At 45.0% G+C, this 19,308-nt stretch overlaps 1 protein-coding gene across 1 annotated transcript in view; it reads right to left on the bottom strand.

Moving 5' to 3' along the window:
- mapk8ip2 (mitogen-activated protein kinase 8 interacting protein 2) overlaps positions 1 to 19,308 on the bottom strand; it is a 41,946-nt gene that overhangs the window by 19,368 nt on the left and 3,270 nt on the right. The window contains exon 2 of the mRNA XM_084124777.1: positions 994 to 1,099. Within this exon, the coding sequence (XP_083980903.1) occupies positions 994 to 1,099 (106 nt within the window). The remainder of the gene's footprint in view (positions 1 to 993; positions 1,100 to 19,308) is intronic.

Genomic DNA, 19,308 nt, shown 5'->3' on the forward strand with positions numbered 1-19,308 from the left:
CAAAATCTGCCGGCCGTTTTGCAAATCCCATACCCTACCTTTAACATTCAGGATTGAATTGAGAATGCTTTTTTTAATTCCTGATTTTGAATGAACGTAGCAAACAGGATACAGAATTATATTTAAATTCTAAGGGAATTTAAAAAATCATTAAGGAATTGAAATTCAAAGACATTCATTTAACTAATTTTTTACTGTAAAAAGCAAAGTTTATCAAAACAGATTTTGAATGTTGGCTTTTTAAAAAACTTTTAACAAGTGCTAAAGTTTGAAGGTTTTATGCCTATAGACAGAGATAGATAAACATAAAAACATAAACATCAATCAAAATCAAATCAGCTTAGCACGAGGCAGCCATTAAATTCCACTTCATGTGAAAAATCAACATCGACACTCAGACTTACTTACATGAGCATACGTGAATATTTATGCTTTCAAACCTAGATCCTTTTAAAATGCAAATGAGCTCTTTGACATGCCAACTAGCGAGTGAAGTGATGACACTATTTCCAATGGTGTGATTAGCCACATCCATAATATCTATATGTTCTAGCTGCTCTTGCTATGACCATAAAAAACATGTTGAGCATGATAGAGCTGGATACTAAAAGTGATTCTTCAGGTTTCCATTACTCATAGGGCAGGAAGCATCACACTTTACTGCAGAACACTAAACTCACTGCAGAAAACACAGCATACAGTGTACAAGTGAATCAGGTAAAGTGCTAATCTAAGTCTTGCATAATGCACAAAGGATCTCAGTTATTTCTAAAGAGCTGTGGTTTAACACACAGCTGTGGATTATTGGGAATAGAATAGAATAGAATAGAATAGAATAGAATAGAATAGAATAGAATAGAATAGAATAGAATAGAATAGTTTCATCTAAAAGAAAATAATAGTATGTTTTCCAGAAATAGAATAGAAGAGATTATCTCCTAAAAGTAAAATCAAATAAAATCAAATAAAGCATGCATTGTGAATGGTTCATACCTTTTCATATGGATCAGAGTCGTAGTTGAGGCCTATGCCACAATCATCTGTGATTTCAGACAAATCTTCATCATCAAACTCCTCCAGACTGATGTCATGAGCCGGCCTGCAGATAGAAACACAAAATAATGAATATGCCAGTTTTCTCACTATTCGAAAGGCTCATTAATTAAATCATGCATTTCTTGAAATCAACAGGTTTGTGTGAGGGTTAGGTTTAGGCATAGGAATTTAGAAAATATCACCTCTGTATAAAAAAACCATCTACAGTATGAGATGTGGTGGCTAATATAGGGAGACCAATGTGTGTGTGTGCAGTGTTGGGGGTAACTCATTACAAGTAACTTGAGTTACGTAATGAGATTACTTTTTCAAGTAACTAGTAAAGTAACGCATTACTTTTAAAATTTACAACAATATATCAGAATTACTTTTTCAAATAAGTAACGCAAGTTACTTTGTTTTCTTTACTTTCTTTACTTTACTAAGTTACTTGTCCCCATGTTGAGACAAATCGAAGTGCAGAGCGTTGTGTGTATACATGGTGGTTATTGTATTTCAAGACTAAATGTGAGTGTGCATTTACTCAACTCACTTGCACACAAAAAAGATTCAATATTACTCAAAATGAATAAAACCAGTGAAATGCAGAATCAGAATCCTATGCAAACCTACAATAACTAAATATATTAAATAAAACATACATTTTTATGCATTTCATCTCCTGACCTTCGATGATTCAGCTAAGCCATAAGCAAAAACAGATTTTTTTTTTGTTTTTATTGTAAAAGTAAGTGTTAAACTTTTTCTCCTTCATCTTATTCTTCAGCTATCCAGAATAACAGAAGAACTGAAATATTTACTTGAGCTGCGCCCTCTACTGTACACGCGTGAATTTGCATTTCCTGCAGCCTGATTAAGCTTATTATTTCACTTTTGGGGTGAAAGGGTCTTCATATTTGCCCAAAAATATAACTCTTTTGTTATAAAAAAACAAGCCCAGCCCAGGTGAAAAAAAAGTAACGCAAAAGTAATGTAACCCATTACTTTTCTAAAAAAGTAACTAAGTAATGCAATTAGTTACTTTTTAAAGGAGTAACGCAAATTTGTAATGCATTACTTTTCAAAGTAACTTTCCCCAATATACTGTCTGTGTGTGTGTGTGTGTGTGTGTGCGTGCGTGTGTGTGTGTGTGTGTGTGTGTGTGTATGTGTGTCTGAGTGTGTCTGAGTGTGTGTGTGTAAGTCTGATCTGAAATATGAGCTGCCACGACTACCTAAGCCTCTTAGGTCACTAGCCTAAGAAATCCACAAGGTCACTCAGACTCTACGGTATATGCACACACACACACACACACACACACACACGTTCACATAAACACATACACATAAGCCCCATTCAAAAAAGTTGCGCCTCAATCGTACGCCTCAATTTGGATCCGCTTTGCCACTTAAGCGGATGGGAAGTCGGCGTTTTTTCCCTAATTGCGTTTATGGCATAAAATTGCGCAATAGGCACTTGGTTGACGCCCCCGGGGGCGCCCTCGAGCTGCGCCTACGGCGCCACCTAAGCGCCTACTCTTCCTCACGTCCCGCGGACGGCCTATTCGTCCACCTAGGCACCTATTCTTCATCTCGTCCACAGAGCGCCTAAAGCGCCACCTAAGTGACTACTCTTCACCGTAGTCTTCCTCTCGTCCCGCGGACAGCCTATTCGTCCACCTAGGCGCCTATTCTTCATTAATTAGTCCACAGAGTGCCTAAAGCGCCACCTAAGTGACTACTCTTCATCCTAGTCTTCCTCTCGTCCCACGAACGGCCTACTCGTCCACCTAGGCGCCTATTCTTCATTAATTAGTCCACAGAGTGCCTAAAGCGCCACCTAAGCGCCTACTCTTCACCGTAGTCTTCCTCACGTCCCACGAACGGCCTATTCGTCCACCTAGGCGCCTATTCTTCATTAATTAGTCCACAGAGTGCCTAAAGTGCCACCTAAGTGACTACTCTTCACCGTAGTCTTCCTCACGTCCCACGAACAGCCTATTCGTCCACCTAAGCGCCTATTCTTCATTAACTCGTCCAAACTGACTACTCTTCATCGTGGTCTTCCTCTCGTCTCACGAACAGCCTATTCGTCCACCTAAGTGCCTATTCTTCATTAACTAGTCCAAACTGACTACTCTTCATCGTGGTCTTCCTCTCGTCCCACGAGCAGCCTATTTGTCCACCTAACAGCTTATTTTTCACCAGTTCGTCCCAGGGGCCCCAAACTTGGCATCCTGGTAGCCTAGGGGCCCCACTGCCATACATCAGGAGGACAGGTCTCTAGAGTGCAGGGAAAAATTTTGCAACCACCTAGGCCCCTGAAACCCGGGATCCTGAACCGGGGGCCCCTGGACTACCACCGTGCCAAATTTTGAGTCCCTGCGACCTTTTGGCCCCTGCTTTCCAGACGTCCGTCCTGCAACCTATTTGACGTAGGCTGTTCGCGGACAAGTGGGCCAATTAAGCACGGAAACGGGTCGAAGGGACACGAGGCTCTAGACACGGCCCCAGGGGCCCCTGACGAGGCGCGGATGTCGATTTGGGGCCAATCGGACCTTGTGGTCCACTGTCAACGAACCACCTATGAAAACGCATGCAATAAGTTGCACGTGTCCTCGGCCACCGTTCGGCCCCCAGGGGCCCGAGGGGTCCCAAACTTCGGATGCTGGTAGCCTAGGGGCCCCACTGACACATATCAGGAGGACAGGCCCCTAGGGAGCAGGGAAAATTTTGGCATCCACCTAGGCCCCTGACACCCGGGATCCTGAACCGGGGGCCCCTGGACTACCACCGTGTCAAATTTGGAGTCCCTGCGACCTTTTGGCCCCTGCTTTCCAGACCTTTTGTTCCACTGTCCAATGAACCACCTATGAAAACGCATGCAATAAGTTGCACGTGTCCACGGCTACTGTTCGGCCCCCGGGGGTCCGAGGGGCCCCAAACATTGCATGCTGGTAGCCTAGGGTCCCCACTACCACATACTAGGAGGACGAGTCCCTAGAGCGCAGGGAAATTTTTTGGACTTCCTTTGTCAAAATCTCTCCCAAAGGCCTCTTGCGCTCATAGACAGAAAGACCCTTTCCAAAGGGCACAATGAAAAGATAGGGTAGGGTTAAGAAACAGACTCGGGGCCCACCTAGGACCTTGAAACCCGGGATCCTGAACCGGGGGCCCCTGGACTACCACCGTGTCAAATTTGGAGCCCCTGCGACCTTTTGACCCAGTGAGCTCACCTTCGCGGAGTTACGGCCGATTTAAAAAAATTGCAGTGGGTTACCATCCATGGAACTGCATGCGCTTGTAGGTGGGTCTGCCCAGACCGGGCCGCCCTGCTTCATACCCGGCTCGGATCCCCTTGCGCCGCAGTTCGCCCTGGGGCTTGCTGGCATGAGAGGGTGCCCTGCAACGATGTCCTCCATTGAGGCTTGATTTTCATGGGTTGACCCTGGGGCTTGAGCCTCTCTGGAGACCCCGATCTTGGGGCTGAATTCGTTGCGGCACCCTTTGGGATCCAGGCACTCGGGACTCCTTGGTCAGCCCCGGGGAGGGTGGCCCGTCCTGGGTCAAAGGCAGATTTAACCGCCACCCCTGGAGGTCCATCTGGAGCTAAGACGGTCCTAAAATGGGCCCCCGGGGTTATATAGGAGAGGTACAAGGAGCAACCCAAGCCCAGCCAGGGTGCACTCTGGCTGGGGATAAATCCAGGAGGGAGAGGGCCTCCAGGAGCAACTCAAGCCCAGCCAGGGTGCACCTGGCTGGGGATAAATCCTGGAGGGAGAGGGCCTCCAGGAGCAACCCAAGCCCAGCCAGGGTGCACTCTGGCTGGGGATAAAATCCTGGAGGGAGAGGACCTCCACGAGTAATCCAAAACCTAAGTCCAAAATGTTGCCGTACCCATGGGGCTCCAGGCACTCGGGACTCCTCGGCCTTCCCCAGGGAGGGTGGCCCATCCTGGGTAAAAGGCAGATTTAACCGCCACCCCTGGAGGTCCATCTGGAGCTAAGACGGTCCTAAAACTGGCCTCCGGGGTTTCATGGAGGAGAGGTACTGTGGTGGAGGGACACACCACCCTCAACACACTGTTGTGAGTCCCACTCAAAGTCACTCTGGCTGGGGATAAAATCTAAACTGGGCCGTGCCATGGAGCTCTGGAAGTCCTGGAGGGAGAGGGCCTCCAGGAGCAATCCAAGCCCAGCCAGGGTGCACTCTGGCTGGGGATAAATCCTGGAGGGAGAGGGCCTCCAGGAGCAACCCAAGCCCAGCCAGGGTGCACTCTGGCTGGGGATAAATCCTGGAGGGAGAGGGCCTCCAGGAGCAACCCAAGCCCAGCCAGGGTGCACTCTGGCTGGGGATAAATCCTGGAGGGAGAGGGCCTCCAGGAGCAACCCAAGCCCAGCCAGGGTGCACTCTGGCTGGGGATAAATCCTGGAGGGAGAGGGCCTCCAGGAGCAACCCAAGCCCAGCCAGGGTGCACTCTGGCTGGGGATAAATCCTGGAGGGAGAGGGCCTCCAGGAGCAACCCAAGCCCAGCCAGGGTGCACTCTGGCTGGGGATAAATCCTGGAGGGAGAGGGCCTCCAGGAGCAATCCAAGCCCAGCCAGGGTGCACTCTGGCTGGGGATAAAATCCTGGAGGGAGAGGGCCTCCAGGAGCAATCCAAAACCTAAGTCCAAAATGTTGCCGTACCCGTGGGGCTCCAGGCACTCGGGACTCCTCGGCCTTCCCCGGGGAGGGTGGCCCGTCCTGGGTCAAAGGCAGATTTAACCGCCACCCCTGGAGGTCCATCTGGAGCTAAGACGGTCCTAAAACTGGCCTCCGGGGTTTCATGGAGGAGAGGTACTGTGGTGGAGGGACACACCACCCTCAACACACTGTTGTGAGTCCCACTCAAAGTCACTCTGGCTGGGGATAAAATCTAAACTGGGCCGTGCCATGGAGCTCTGGAAGTCCTGGAGGGAGAGGGCCTCCAGGAGCAACCCAAGCCCAGCCAGGGTGCACTCTGGCTGGGGATAAATCCTGGAGGGAGAGGGCCTCCAGGAGCAACCCAAGCCCAGCCAGGGTGCACTCTGGCTGGGGATAAATCCTGGAGGGAGAGGGCCTCCAGGAGCAATCCAAGCCCAGCCAGGGTGCACTCTGGCTGGGGATAAAATCCTGGAGGGAGAGGGCCTCCAGGAGCAATCCAAGCCTAAGTCCAAAATGTCCCTGCCCGGAGCTCTGGTTCTCTGAGTCGGGCAGAGGGTGGACCAGGGTGGACCAGGGTGGACCAGGGTGGGGGTCCCTGCCCAGAGGGGTTAGAGTTAGAAAATGTCTAAGTCGAAAACAGCATCCCACCTGTAACTTATTTGACAGGACTCCTATAGGCTTCCCCCTGGACGGTTGAATTTTATGCAAATTATGCATAATTAATGGCTGTAATGTACATCAGTGTGTGGGGCTGTGTCCCCTGAGTGGTGTACAGTAGGTTTCACCTCATAAAAGCACTGTAGTTATGAAATATGACCCATTAATGTACTGTCCGTGGGAAGCCTATAGGGGCTCCGTCAAATAAGTTGCAGGTGGGCTTCAAACTTTGAACGGCTATAACTCGGGGGCCCGGCCGCCTAGCGACACCAAACTCGGGTCAAAGTAAGGTCCCGCGGGGCCCTCTCCAACGCGCCCTAGCCCGTGCTTCTAGCGCCCCCACAGGCCGAGATACGGGGGCCAACAGGAAAGGGTGCACTTCAGAAGGAAGGGACCCAGAGGCTCAGGACTCTGGGGTCTGAGAGGGCCCCTGGGGCACCCTCACCACCCCGAAGGACGATCCGCTGGGACTCGTCCTTTCTGAGATATCGACCGTTTTGTCCAAAAGTCCCTTATATATAACCGGGTGTATCTTGGGAGTTAAGCCGAGTTGGAGCTCCAAACTCTGGGCATGAGGGGGGCCCATAGGGCCCCTTCTAACCCCACCGTCCGCAGGTCCTGGGACCTTCCGTTTCCGAGATACGGCCACTTCCGGTCCAGCTTAGACCGGGTGTATCTTGAAAACCAAGCCGACTTGAAGCTCCAAACTCCGGGCGTGGGGAGGTACCCAAGGGACCCCCATGACCCCAGAGTATGGACCCCCAAGTCGGCTTCGTTCCTGAGATATGGCCACTTCCTGTGGAACTTTGACCGAGTGTATCTTGAAAACCAAGCCGAGTTGGAGCTCCAAACTCCGGCCGTGGGTAGGTACCCATGGGACCCCCATGACCCCAGAGTATGGACCCCCAAGTCGGCTTCGTTCCTGAGATATGGCCACTTCCTGTGGAATTTTGACCAGGTGTATCTTGAAATCCAAGCCGAGTTGGAGCTCCATACTCCGGGCGTGGGTAGGTACCCATGGGACCCCCATGACCCCAGAGTATGGACCCCCAAGTCGGCTTCGTTCCTGAGATATGGCCACTTCCTGTGGAACTTTGACCAGGTGTATCTTGAAATCCAAGCCGAGTTGGAGCTCCATACTCCGGGCGTGGGTAGGTACCCATGGGACCCCCATGACCCCAGAGTATGGACCCCCAAGTCGGCTTCGTTCCTGAGATATGGCCACTTCCTGCGGAACTTTGACCGGGTGTATCTTGGGAACGAAGCCGACTTGGAGCTCCATACTCTGGGTATGGGGGGGTACCAGTGGGACCCCCATGACCCCAGAGTATGGAGCCCCAAGTCGGCTTCGTTCCCAAGATACACCCGGTCAAAGTCAGCATCCCACCTGTAACTTAATAAGTTATTCACTGTCCTTCACCAAACTGTGTGAAATCCCCATTTCGTTACAGGGATTCACCCGCTGAAAATGTCTAAGTCGAAAAAAGGCATCCCACCTGTAACTTATTTGACGGAGCCCCTATAGGCTTCCCCCTGGACGGTTGAATTTTATGCAAATGATGCATAATTAATAGCTGTAATGTACATCAGTGTGTTGTGGTTTGTCCCCTGTGTGGTGTACAGTAGGTTTCACCACATATAACCACTGTATTTATGAAATATGACCTTTTAATGTAATGTCCACAGACAGCCTATAGGCGCTCTGTCAAATAAGTTACAGATGGGACTTCAACAAAAACATCCCACCTGTAACTTATTTGACGGAGCCCCTATAGGCTTCCCCCTGGACGGTTGAATTTTATGCAAATGATGCATAATTAATAGCTGTAATGTACATCAGTGTGTTGTGTTGTGTCCCCTGTGTGGCACACAACAGGTTAAACCACATAAAATCACTGTAGTTATGAAATATGACCTTTTAATGTAATGTCCACAGACAGCCTATAGGCGCTCTGTCAAATAAGTTACAGATGGGACTTCAACAAAAACATCCCACCTGTAACTTATCTGACATGTCCCCTGTAGGCTCCCCGTGGACAGTATGATTTTATGCAAATGATGCATAATTAATGGCTGTAATGTACATCAGTGTGTTGTGGTGTGTCCCCTGTGTGGTGTACAGTAGGTTTCACCACATATAACCACTGTATTTATGAAATATGACCTTTTAATGTAATGTCCACAGACAGCCTAGAGTAAGTTACAGATGGGACTTAACAAACTGCATCCTTCCTGTGACTTATCTTACAGGTCGGGGGAAAAGCATTTTTAGGGCAATTTTGCTCCGTTGCGGGGCCCCCGGAGGGTCTCGGGAGACGGGACCACCGTCCCCCGCCTCAGGGGGAGAGGCCGCATCGAACCGTAGGCGTCGTTCGGGGGCCAAAAAATTATTAGGGGGCGCCGCGCAGCGCTTAGGGAATCTCGACAAAGGGCTGTCATTTAAGTTTAAGTCATTATTCTCGGGATGTCAGGTTCCCGAACTTAAGGGCTAGGGAAAATAGGCAGTCTGTGGATTTTTGTTAGTTCATTTAAGTTGCCATATGACGAAAAAGTGTTGCAATGGATAAAAAGGCACCATTCCGGATCCTACGTCCAACTTAAATGAATGGTTTTCCCTAAGTATTTCGTTTACGGAACCGTAGGCAGTTCGTGGGATGTTTTTGGCCACCACTAGGGGGCCAGGTTCCCTAATCCTTGCCCACGAAGTGCCTAAAGTGCCACCTAAGTGCCTACTCTTCGTCGTAGTCTTCCTCTCGTCCCACGGACGGCCTATTCGTCCACCTAGGCGCCTATTCTTCATTAATTAGTCCACAGAGTGCCTAAAGTGCCACCTAAGTGCCTACTCTTCGTCGTAGTCTTCCTCTCGTCCCACGAACAGCCTATTCGTCCACCTAAGTGCCTATTTTCATCATTATGTCCACGAAGTGCCTAAAGTGCCACCTAAGTGCCTACTCTTCGTCGTAGTCTTCCTCTTGTCCCACGAACAGCCTATTCGTCCACCTAAGTGCCTATTTTTCATCATGTCCACAAAGTGCCTAAAGTGCCACCTAACTGCCTACACTTGATCACTATGTCCACGAACAGCCTATGTCGAATAGGTTGCAGGATGGACGTCTGGAAAGCAGGGGTCAAAAGGTCGCAGGGGCTCCAAATTTGACACGGTGGTAGTCCAGGGGCCCCTGGGTCAGGATCCTGGGTTTCAGGGTCCTAGGTGGGTGTTAAAATTTTCCCTGCACTCTAGAGACCTGTCCTCCTGATATGTGGCAGTGGGGCCCCTAGGCTACCAGGATGCAAAGTTTGGGGCCCCTCGGACCCCCGGGGGCCGAACGGTAGCCGAGGACACGTGCAACTTATTGCATGCGTTTTCATAGGTGGTTCGTGGGACAGTGGACCAAAAGGTCCGTCCGGCAGGGGTCAAAAGGTCGCAGGGGCTCCGAATTTGATACGGCGGTAGTCCAAGGGCCCCCGAGTCAGGATCCCGGATTTCAGGGTCCTAGGTGGGCCCCAAGTCTTTTTCTTAACCCTACCCTAGCTTTTCATTGTGCCCTTTGGAAAGGGTCTCTCTGTCTATGAGCGCAAGAGGCCTTTGTGAGAAATTTTGACAAAGCAGGCCCAAAAGAATTCCCTTCGCTCTAGGGACTCGTCCTCCTAGTATGTGGCAGAGGGGACCCTAGGCTACCAGGATGCGAAGTTTGGGGCCCCTCGGACCGTCGGGGGCCGAACAGTAGCCGAGGACACGTGCAACTTATCGCATGCGTTTTCATAGGTGGTTCGTGGGACATTGGACCAAAAGGTCTGTTTGGCAGGGGTCAAAAGGTCGCAGGGGCTCCAAATTTGACACGGTGGTAGTCCAGGGGCCCCCGGGTCAGGATCCTGGGTTTCAGGGTCCTGGGTGGGTGTTAAAATTTTCCCTGCACTCTAGAGACTTGTCCTCCTGACATGTAGCAGTGGGGCCCCTAGGCTACCAGGATGCCAAGTTTGGGGCCCCTGGGACGAACTGGTGAAAAATAAGCTGTTAGGTGGACAAATAGGCTGCTCGTGGGACGAGAGGAAGACCACGATGAAGAGTAGTCAGTTTGGACGAGTTAATGAAGAATAGGCACTTAGGTGGACAAATAGGCTGTTCGAGGGACGTGAGGAAGACTACGATGAAGAGTAGTCAGTTTGGACGAGTTAATGAAGAATAGGCACTTAGGTGGACAAATAGGCTGTTCGTGGGACGTGAGGAAGACTACGGTGAAGACTAGTCACTTAGGTGGCACTTTAGGCACTCTGTGGACTAATTAATGAAGAATAGGCGCCTAGGTGGACGAATAGGCTGTTCGTGGGACGTGAGGAAGATTACGGCGAAGAGTAGTCACTTAGGTGGCACTTTAGGCACCTCGTGGACATAATGATGAAGAATAGGCGCCTAGGTGGACGAATAGGCCGTTCGTGGGACGTGAGGAAGACTACGGCGAAGAGTAGTCACTTAGGTGGCACTTTAGGCACTCTGTGGACTCATTAATGAAGAATAGGCGCCTAGGGGGATGAATAGGCCGTCCGTGGGACGTGAGGAAGACTACGGCGAAGAGTAGTCACTTAGGTGGCTCTTTAGGCACTATGTGGACTAATTAATGAAGAATAGGCGCCTAGGTGGACGAAAAGGCTGTTCGTGGGACGTGAGGAAGACTGGGGGGGCTGGGAGCGGGGGAAAAGCCACAGGGCCCCAGGGGGCGGGGGCCGAGGGAACCATGGGGGCCCCGGGCCCCCCAAAAATCATCTAGGGGGCGCCGCGCAGCGTCCACGAACAGCCTAGCCACGGAGCGCCTAGTAAGCTACAGGACGGATGCAGGTACCATAAGGCGAGCTAGGACCATAGACTGTAAAAAAAGATGGACGACGCCCCTTCGCTCTCTTCCATTGTTGAGAACTGAAGCCGCCAGAGCCCCGATATGGCGCTGACATATTGGAACTTGAGTCTGCGCAGTAGCGATCTCGGGACCAGACCTGCGCAGTAGTGAGCAGGAAGTAAAGCCGCGAAATCAACGCTCCGCCCTCACTCTCGCAGAATGCACTCAGGGAGAGTGGATTCTGCACACTTTTTAAAAAATTGATTGCAATACGACAAGAGGCTTGTTAAAATAAAGTAAATACAATCTCCTCAGTCTTCCGAAGATCCCGAAAAAAATGTCCGTTGGTGCTTCAGTGACTACTTCGCTCGAGAACCTGTCAATCACAGCTGTCAATCATGACGTTACACCACCGCATCACGTAACTAACTAAAAAACAACTTATTTTTGAAACAGACACTTGAACTTACATCAGCGTGATAAAAACAACAGCAAATGAAAGAAACCACCTTTGGAAAAAAGATATTTGAAGTGTAATTTAATTGTTTAGTTGGTCTCACGTCCCGTTGAATAACATGGGGAGGCGGGGCTTATGACCTATACTAGGACCAGTCACCGGGGGGCGATCGAGACGTTTTGGCTTCACTTTTCAGGGCTTGTGCAGCACGCTTGGCTAGGACACGGCCATCACACCTTATTTTCTTTCCTCCACCATCCCCGTTCATTATTTATAAGTGGGTCAGCATGGGTTAGCATGCTGCTAAATAAGGCCAGCCTCTGTTTTGCCTCTGCATTGGCTCAGCAAAATGCTATAACCCGGATTCTGATGTATGCTAGCCACTAACACAGGGAAGATTTCATCTTAGCTGAGCTCCACTCGGTTGATAGCAGTGCTGCAATGCAGCTTTTCACAGTCAGAGCGTCACAATCACACAGATCTGTAATGTATGGAGGATCCAAGACAGAACAAGAAAAAGAGGAGGAGAGGCTTGTTTACTGGGTGCACTTGTCTGAAAAAATGTATATTTTTTAAATAGAAATCTGGATTTAGAAGCAATGTTTTAATTGAATCATGCCTAATAATTTTTTTTTTTTTTTTACAAATTACTCCACTAATAGTGCTACAAAATAACTAATATTGTTGAAAACTCCCAGGCCTTGTGAATTTTAGTGACAGACATGGTTAGAAATGTTTTCATATTTGAATAGATTAATACATGATTTTGATAATGTAATTTTATAAAGACATTATAAACATTTAAATAGATTAAAATAATGCAAATTTAGTAAACTGTAATTTAAAAGAGAAGCAGTTCTCTCTAGGTTCTTTTGGATTCAGATCCCTTGTGTGTAAGTCTATGCTATTCTGTAAAGCAATATCATCTATTCACATCATAAAGAGCTTTATGTGGCCAAACATGAGTTATAATGTTATGAAATAATTCCTGAACATAGCATTTGCTCAATTGTGTTGTTTTGGTCTTTTAATGTATTCTGTGAGCATTTCTCTGCTGGCACTCATATCCTTTTACTCACAAGGCTTAATGAATCACATTTGTCAATAATGAGTCATTTTGTTCTAGGTTTCTATTAATGTTCATGCTATTCCTAGCTTTTGTGTCACAGGTCAAAACTGATGAACTCATGACAAACTATGCTGACAAAAATGTTACCAGCCATCTTCTAAAAACCATACATACATTTCATTAATAAAGTATACCTCTAAAAAAGAATGCTAAAACCATCTGGATTAACCTGTATTTAATATATGAAGTCTTGTCAAACTCTTAATGCCAGAAGTCCAACTATTATGGCGCCCAGTCAAATAGTATTCAGGTTTTTGTAGTGTGGTGTAGGCTATATGAGTTGCTGTCTAAACCTGCTGAGCTGTGATCATTCAGGCAGTGAAGTGGCATTTGTAGAAGTGGACACCACCAAGCATTAGGGTCAAATGTACTGGGCTCCAGTCAGCTCTCACACCTATCGCCAAGTGAGTTGTACTTGTTTAGTTACATTTCTGTGGGCTTTTTCTGCTCTTCTGACTATATGATACATATGAATGATCTCAATTCACTAAATCTGATTTCATTTTAATCAACTATACAGGTGCACGGCCTATTTCGCTACTGTTGGCAGAGTTTAGGCTAGAAGATATTAGCAAACAGTGCTTAAATTATTTATTTGGAGGTATATTAAAATGTTATTCTCTAAAACAAAATTAAATATTAAAAATGTATGTCTAATTTAGAGATACAACATTTTGTCATCTGCACAGTAAAATGTTTTGTCATGACATTTTATTTGATTAAAAAAATACATTTCATAAAACTGAATCAACATGACAACATTAAATTATGCCAATCAAGTCAGCAAGATAGACGCAGCCCTAAAAGCTAACAAATGCACATATTTACTTTTGTGCATGGTTTGTCATAAACTAAAATAAAAAATCAGTTGTGGAAATATTTTTGTGACAGTGTCCTGCATGCTGATGCACACCACAAGGGAATCATGTGTGCTGACCTGTGGGTCAGATTCCAGATGAACGGACAAGAGATGGGCTGGTAATCTGTAATCAGGGATGCCAGGCTATTGTTGACACTGGCACCTCCCAGCAGTGACTGGCAACCCTGACTCTAATAGAGCACAACAGAACCAAAACGGAAAGGTAAACTACTCCTAACTCTTTCCCACCTCTCAGATAACAAAGGGTGAACAAAAGGTGAAAATTAATCTGGGTGTTTTTTCCATGCTTCTAACAAGCTGTGTTTGCTTTTTCTGTGACATCTAGTACACAACAAACTGCAACCAAATGAACTATTTGACATTTTTTTTAATAAATGATGACAGAATAGTATTTCAAGTAGTATGCTACAGTATGTAAAATAAAATAACTAAATAAATATCAATAAGATTCAAAGTGAAATTAAAGGGTTGGTTCACCCAAAAAAATATTATTTTAATTAATTACTTATCCTCATGTCGTTCCAAACCCGTAAGACTTTCGTTCATCTTCGGAACACAAATTAAGATATTCTTGATGAAATCCGAGAGCTTTCTGAGCCCCCATAGACTGCAACGTTTCTACCACTTTCAAGGCCCAGAAAGGTAATAAAGACATTGTTAAAATAGTCCATATGACTACAGTGGCTCAACCTTAATGCAATGAAGCGACGAAAATACTTTTAGTGCGCAAAAAAACAACAACATAAATAACGACTTTATTTAACATTTTCCTTTTTGGGTGAACTATCCCTTTAACTAATTTACTGCAATTGTCAGAGTGTGAAACAAGTATTCAAAAAAATTGCGTTTTAATCTGGATTCATATACAACGTCATATGGTTCAGCATAGCAATCCCCGAGTTTGGAAAAGCTTTAAAAATGTTCAAGATTCTTAATGCTTCCAGAAAAGAAATAATATTTCTCTAACCTCTGTCAACCTGCCATCCTGATCAGAGCGCCATTTACAGGGATTTCAGCGCTGAACACATGAGTCTCTAATGACCTTCCCATGAGATGAAACATGGGAGTGCGGAAATAATCCCACATACACGAGAAAAAACGTCAAGGATCCAGACAGTGGATTGTGTGCTTTGAAGAAGCGTTTTAATAAGCTTCTGTTTAATCACTGAAATATCAGAGGATTTAAAAGAACGTCAACCAAAGCATGTGTGTATGTGTGTGTGTTTCGGGTCTAATGCCGGGGACACACTTAACGACTAGCTGAAACATTCCAAGGCTGAACTGAACACACTTACAGACTGTTTCCAATGACTGGAGTAGATTTTAAACACCAACTGTGAACACCGACTGAACGCAACTGTCTCTGACTCGGTGTGTTTGGGCATGATCAGTCGTAAGTATCAAATTACATTCATAATCGGCCTTACTGTCGTTAAGTGTGTCCCTGGCTTAATGCCACTTTAATCTGGCTGGCTAAAACTAAATCATACCTTCCACATTTAAATTTTGATGTCTCCAAAAAAAGGAAAAAAAGAGAGATCTACATCTCCATTTCTGCAGGTCTCTGTCTCTATTCACAGTGCATGGTCAGATCTAAACTGTGGCTTCACTGCAGACAGTACAGGAGCTCCTGGGAGAAGCTGTGCTCTAGATTCAGAACCACTCTGTGATATTAGTTACAGACTCACAGTGATTCATGAATTATGAATGAGTAGAAAATAAAACAGATCTAGCAACAGGGATAGTAATGGGATGCATCTACAAACACATTTAGCTTTGGAAATTAACCTACAGTATCTTTGCTGTAGGTTAATGATGTTCGTTTAAAGTCAGTTTTACCTCATTACAAGTGTTTTATACAAAAATTGTATTTAGTAATCATACTTTTGACACAAATAAGTATAAAATAATCTATTATTATTGGTGCTGTAAAACCAATGAATTGCGATTAATCGTATCTAACATAAAAGATTATTTATGTGTGTGTATTGTATATATATATATATATATATATATATATATATATATAAACACTCACTAACAGCATAGCAAAGCCATAGTAACCACACAGAAAAATTATATAATAAGCAAGTACATCATGAATCCATTTTCCAAACCGTGTTTTTTTGTCTTATCCTGAATCACTAAGGTACACTATGAGTGTTTATATTCAGACTATTTTAGATCGGTCGGGTCGCCACCGCTGCGGAGTAGCCCAGAACTGCATTTCTATGCACAAAAACATAATATATGTTACTTATACTCATAATACTTTAACAATGGCATAAGACACTGAAACCAGCTCAGAGCACAATAGCAACAACATAGCAACGCCCTGGCAACCACCCACAACAACTCAGCATTGTGGTGGCAAGTTTGTATGTTGCATGACTCACATCTAGTAATCTTTGCAAAGCATGTGTTCTGTGTTGATAAGGAATTTTTTATTGTTAAATCAATTAAGAAGGTGCGAGTGAATAGACAAGGTCATTAACTGTAAATCACGGTGACAAAAAGACAAAAAGATTTCAAATGTTCCATCTCCAGGGCCGCAGATGGGATGTTCTTCACATAATTAATCAAAGATGAAACACCTGTTTTCCCAATGAACTAACCTCTCCACAGACAGCCTTAACATTCTAAATGAAGAGATTATTTATGAAGATTCTTCGTTGACATCCATTTAAAAGCGCACGATTGCTCCCCATGATCGGCTGTCTTCCAAAGCCCCAATTTTACTCTAGTCTTCCAGGCAACCAACAGTTGGCCCTTCCAAACCCTTTTATCCTAATTACGAAAGATGGGGCATGTTTCGTGCCCTGGGGATGCACATAAGCTGCCAATCATTGGCTGTTGCCATAGTAGCTGTGCTTTGCAAGGGTGATGTCACACCATTAACAGAACCCCCACTGAGGCACAAGGCAGGTTAAGTAAGGTGAGGTCATCTCTGCAGCTGTCACCATGACAACACATCCCATCAGAGATGGACTTAATGTGCTGAATCATGCTTCTAGTCACTAGCTGATTTGTTTTCAAACAATAGTAACTTCTGGATTGTTGCATGCACTGAAAATGCAATACAATTCAAATACAGTAAAGAAAAAGTCTGATTAATGTGGGAAGCTTCTCATACTAAGTGAATAAAATAATAATAATAATCAGAAACTACTTTAACAGTGATTCTCAAATTAATTTAGACCACAGATTTTAATATAGACTTCCCTTCAAACCGTTATTTTCTCACCTCTAAGACAAAGAGAATGAACTGAGAAATGAGGGACACTAATAAAGCAAAACCTCAGGAAACCCAGCACTTGACTGTGTGTGTCTGCATTAATTATGAGGAAAGGAGTAGAAGAGGAAAAGACAGAACAGTAAATGAGGAGAGAGAGGGGGAGAGAAGTGTGCAGGGAGAGAGAAGTGTGCAAGATGTAAAGGTTAAATGGGTCATGAGAGATTTTGTAAAAGACTGGATAAATTTGTTGGGAAAAGGACAAAGGATAAAACTACTGAGACATATGTCTATGTTTGGGAGTATATTTACATTTAGAACATGGATCTATGGAATACCTGATTCTGATTGCATTTTTCTATCAAATATTGTAATATACATAAACATAAGCATATATACAGGGTGGGCCATTACACCGTAATAACATGGGAATGGTTGGTGATATTAAAGTCCTGTTTGTGGCACATTAGTATATGTGAGGGGGCAAACTCCTCAAGATGGGTGGTGTGTACTAATATATACTAATGTGCCACAAACAGGACTTTAATATCACCAACCATTCCCATGTTATTACGGTGTATCCATATAAATGGCCCACCCTGTATATACAGTGTTTCTCCAATCTAACATGATGAATTCAACATGTTTACTTAACGTCAGTGTATCTGGCCAGTACAACACAGCAGAGTGTCAATTTAAATCCAAATCATACACCATTCAAAGATTTGTTACGCTTCACACAGTTCACAAACTATTTCTAAGGGCATCATGTGACAACAGACCAGAAATCTCTGCCAACACACTTCTCTTCTCCTCCTGTAATGAAATTACGTCTCGTGACTCACAGCACTAGCTGAAATTTAGTTAAGGTGAACCTTTCACCACAATTAATATTCTGATTAGACATGCTGATTACACCACAGGTAGGTCACATAATATTCAAAATAATGTGAGAAAGTCACGTGACCATACCTCTTATTAGCATTCTAATCCTGTTTCAAATTCTTTTCTATTCATCAAAGAATCGTGATTTATTTATTTATTAGTGCAGTACTAAGTACTGCACTAATAACAGTGACATCATTACTGCCTTTTGTTTTTACCTCGGCGATCAGACTTCTCACAACCAACAGTTATATTCTAACTGAAACCAAGCAGATGTTGACAGCAAAACACAGAACATTCATTTCCAAAAGCTGCTACAACGTGCACGCACACAAACATTTTCATAGTATTTCTGTATTCCAAAGGGAGCAGCTGTAGACTTACATAAACAGCTTAAGGAGAGGTTGCTTTTATTGGTGTATACTTCACAGCATTAGTATATTTGTGTTATGTGTGTCTCTTTATGTCCCTATATGCAGTGTCTATCTGAGAAAGCTTAAACCTACCCATCACAGAAAACTTATCACATTATTACATTTTCAAAAAACATAATTCTGTATTATTTAAGCTATACAGCTGTATATAAGCTGTTATATAAACTGTTTTCCTCAGGGGGACCAAAAAAGGTCACCACAAGGACAAGGATTTCAGATATTGCCATCTTTGTGGCATAACGTAGGGTTTACCTGAAATACACACACACACGCGCGCACACAGAGACACAGACAAATAGTATAAGTACACAGAGCTACACGTTCCCTGAGAAATTGGAAATTCTTTTACCTGTGTACTAATGTTCCACATTTTTTCATTTTTAGTCTATTGTTTAGTCTAATCCTTTTTTTGATTCTGTAAATTCTGTTAAAAAGGGTTAGATAATTTTAGATTTTGTTTGGTAATTTAAAATATATATACATATGCTGCATGTGGTAACATCTAAATTAACTGGTTTTATTCAAGTGAAATACATTTAATATTACTAAAAATCCACTGGACTACATTAGGTTACACCAACAACAAAAGTATATTTAATCATAGTTAACAAGGGAACTAAATGAACAACAGGTGAATATAATCAGTAACTAAGGGAACCAACAGTGAAGACTAAACTGAAAGGGTAAACATGAAACCAAGACACATGAACAAAAACTCAATTAAAGACATAACCCTGACATAACTCCCCCCTCCCACAAGGCGTGTAGTCAAGTAATATCCAACTGTGGAGGGAGGGGGCCTTGGAGGAGGGGCTGGCGAAGAACAGGACACAGAAGCCGGCAGAGAGAAACACCACGGTGGAGTCGAAGGAGGGAGGAGCTATGTCGGAGCCTTGATGGGTCTCATGGATGGGACCTGGTGATCGATTAACTGAGGCAGAGCTGGTGACCTAGGAGACCCCTGCGAAGCCATGAAAACGTTGGCCCATGGAGAGTCCACAGCAGAGTCAGAGGGAAATAGGTCCAGAACTCTGCTGTGGAACCAGGATGACGAGTGACCAAGGTGGAGTCGGAGAGAAGAGG

This window comes from Abramis brama (assembly GCF_963993115.1).
Source record: "Abramis brama genome assembly, chromosome: 9".
NCBI classification, from domain to species: domain Eukaryota; kingdom Metazoa; phylum Chordata; class Actinopteri; order Cypriniformes; family Leuciscidae; genus Abramis; species Abramis brama.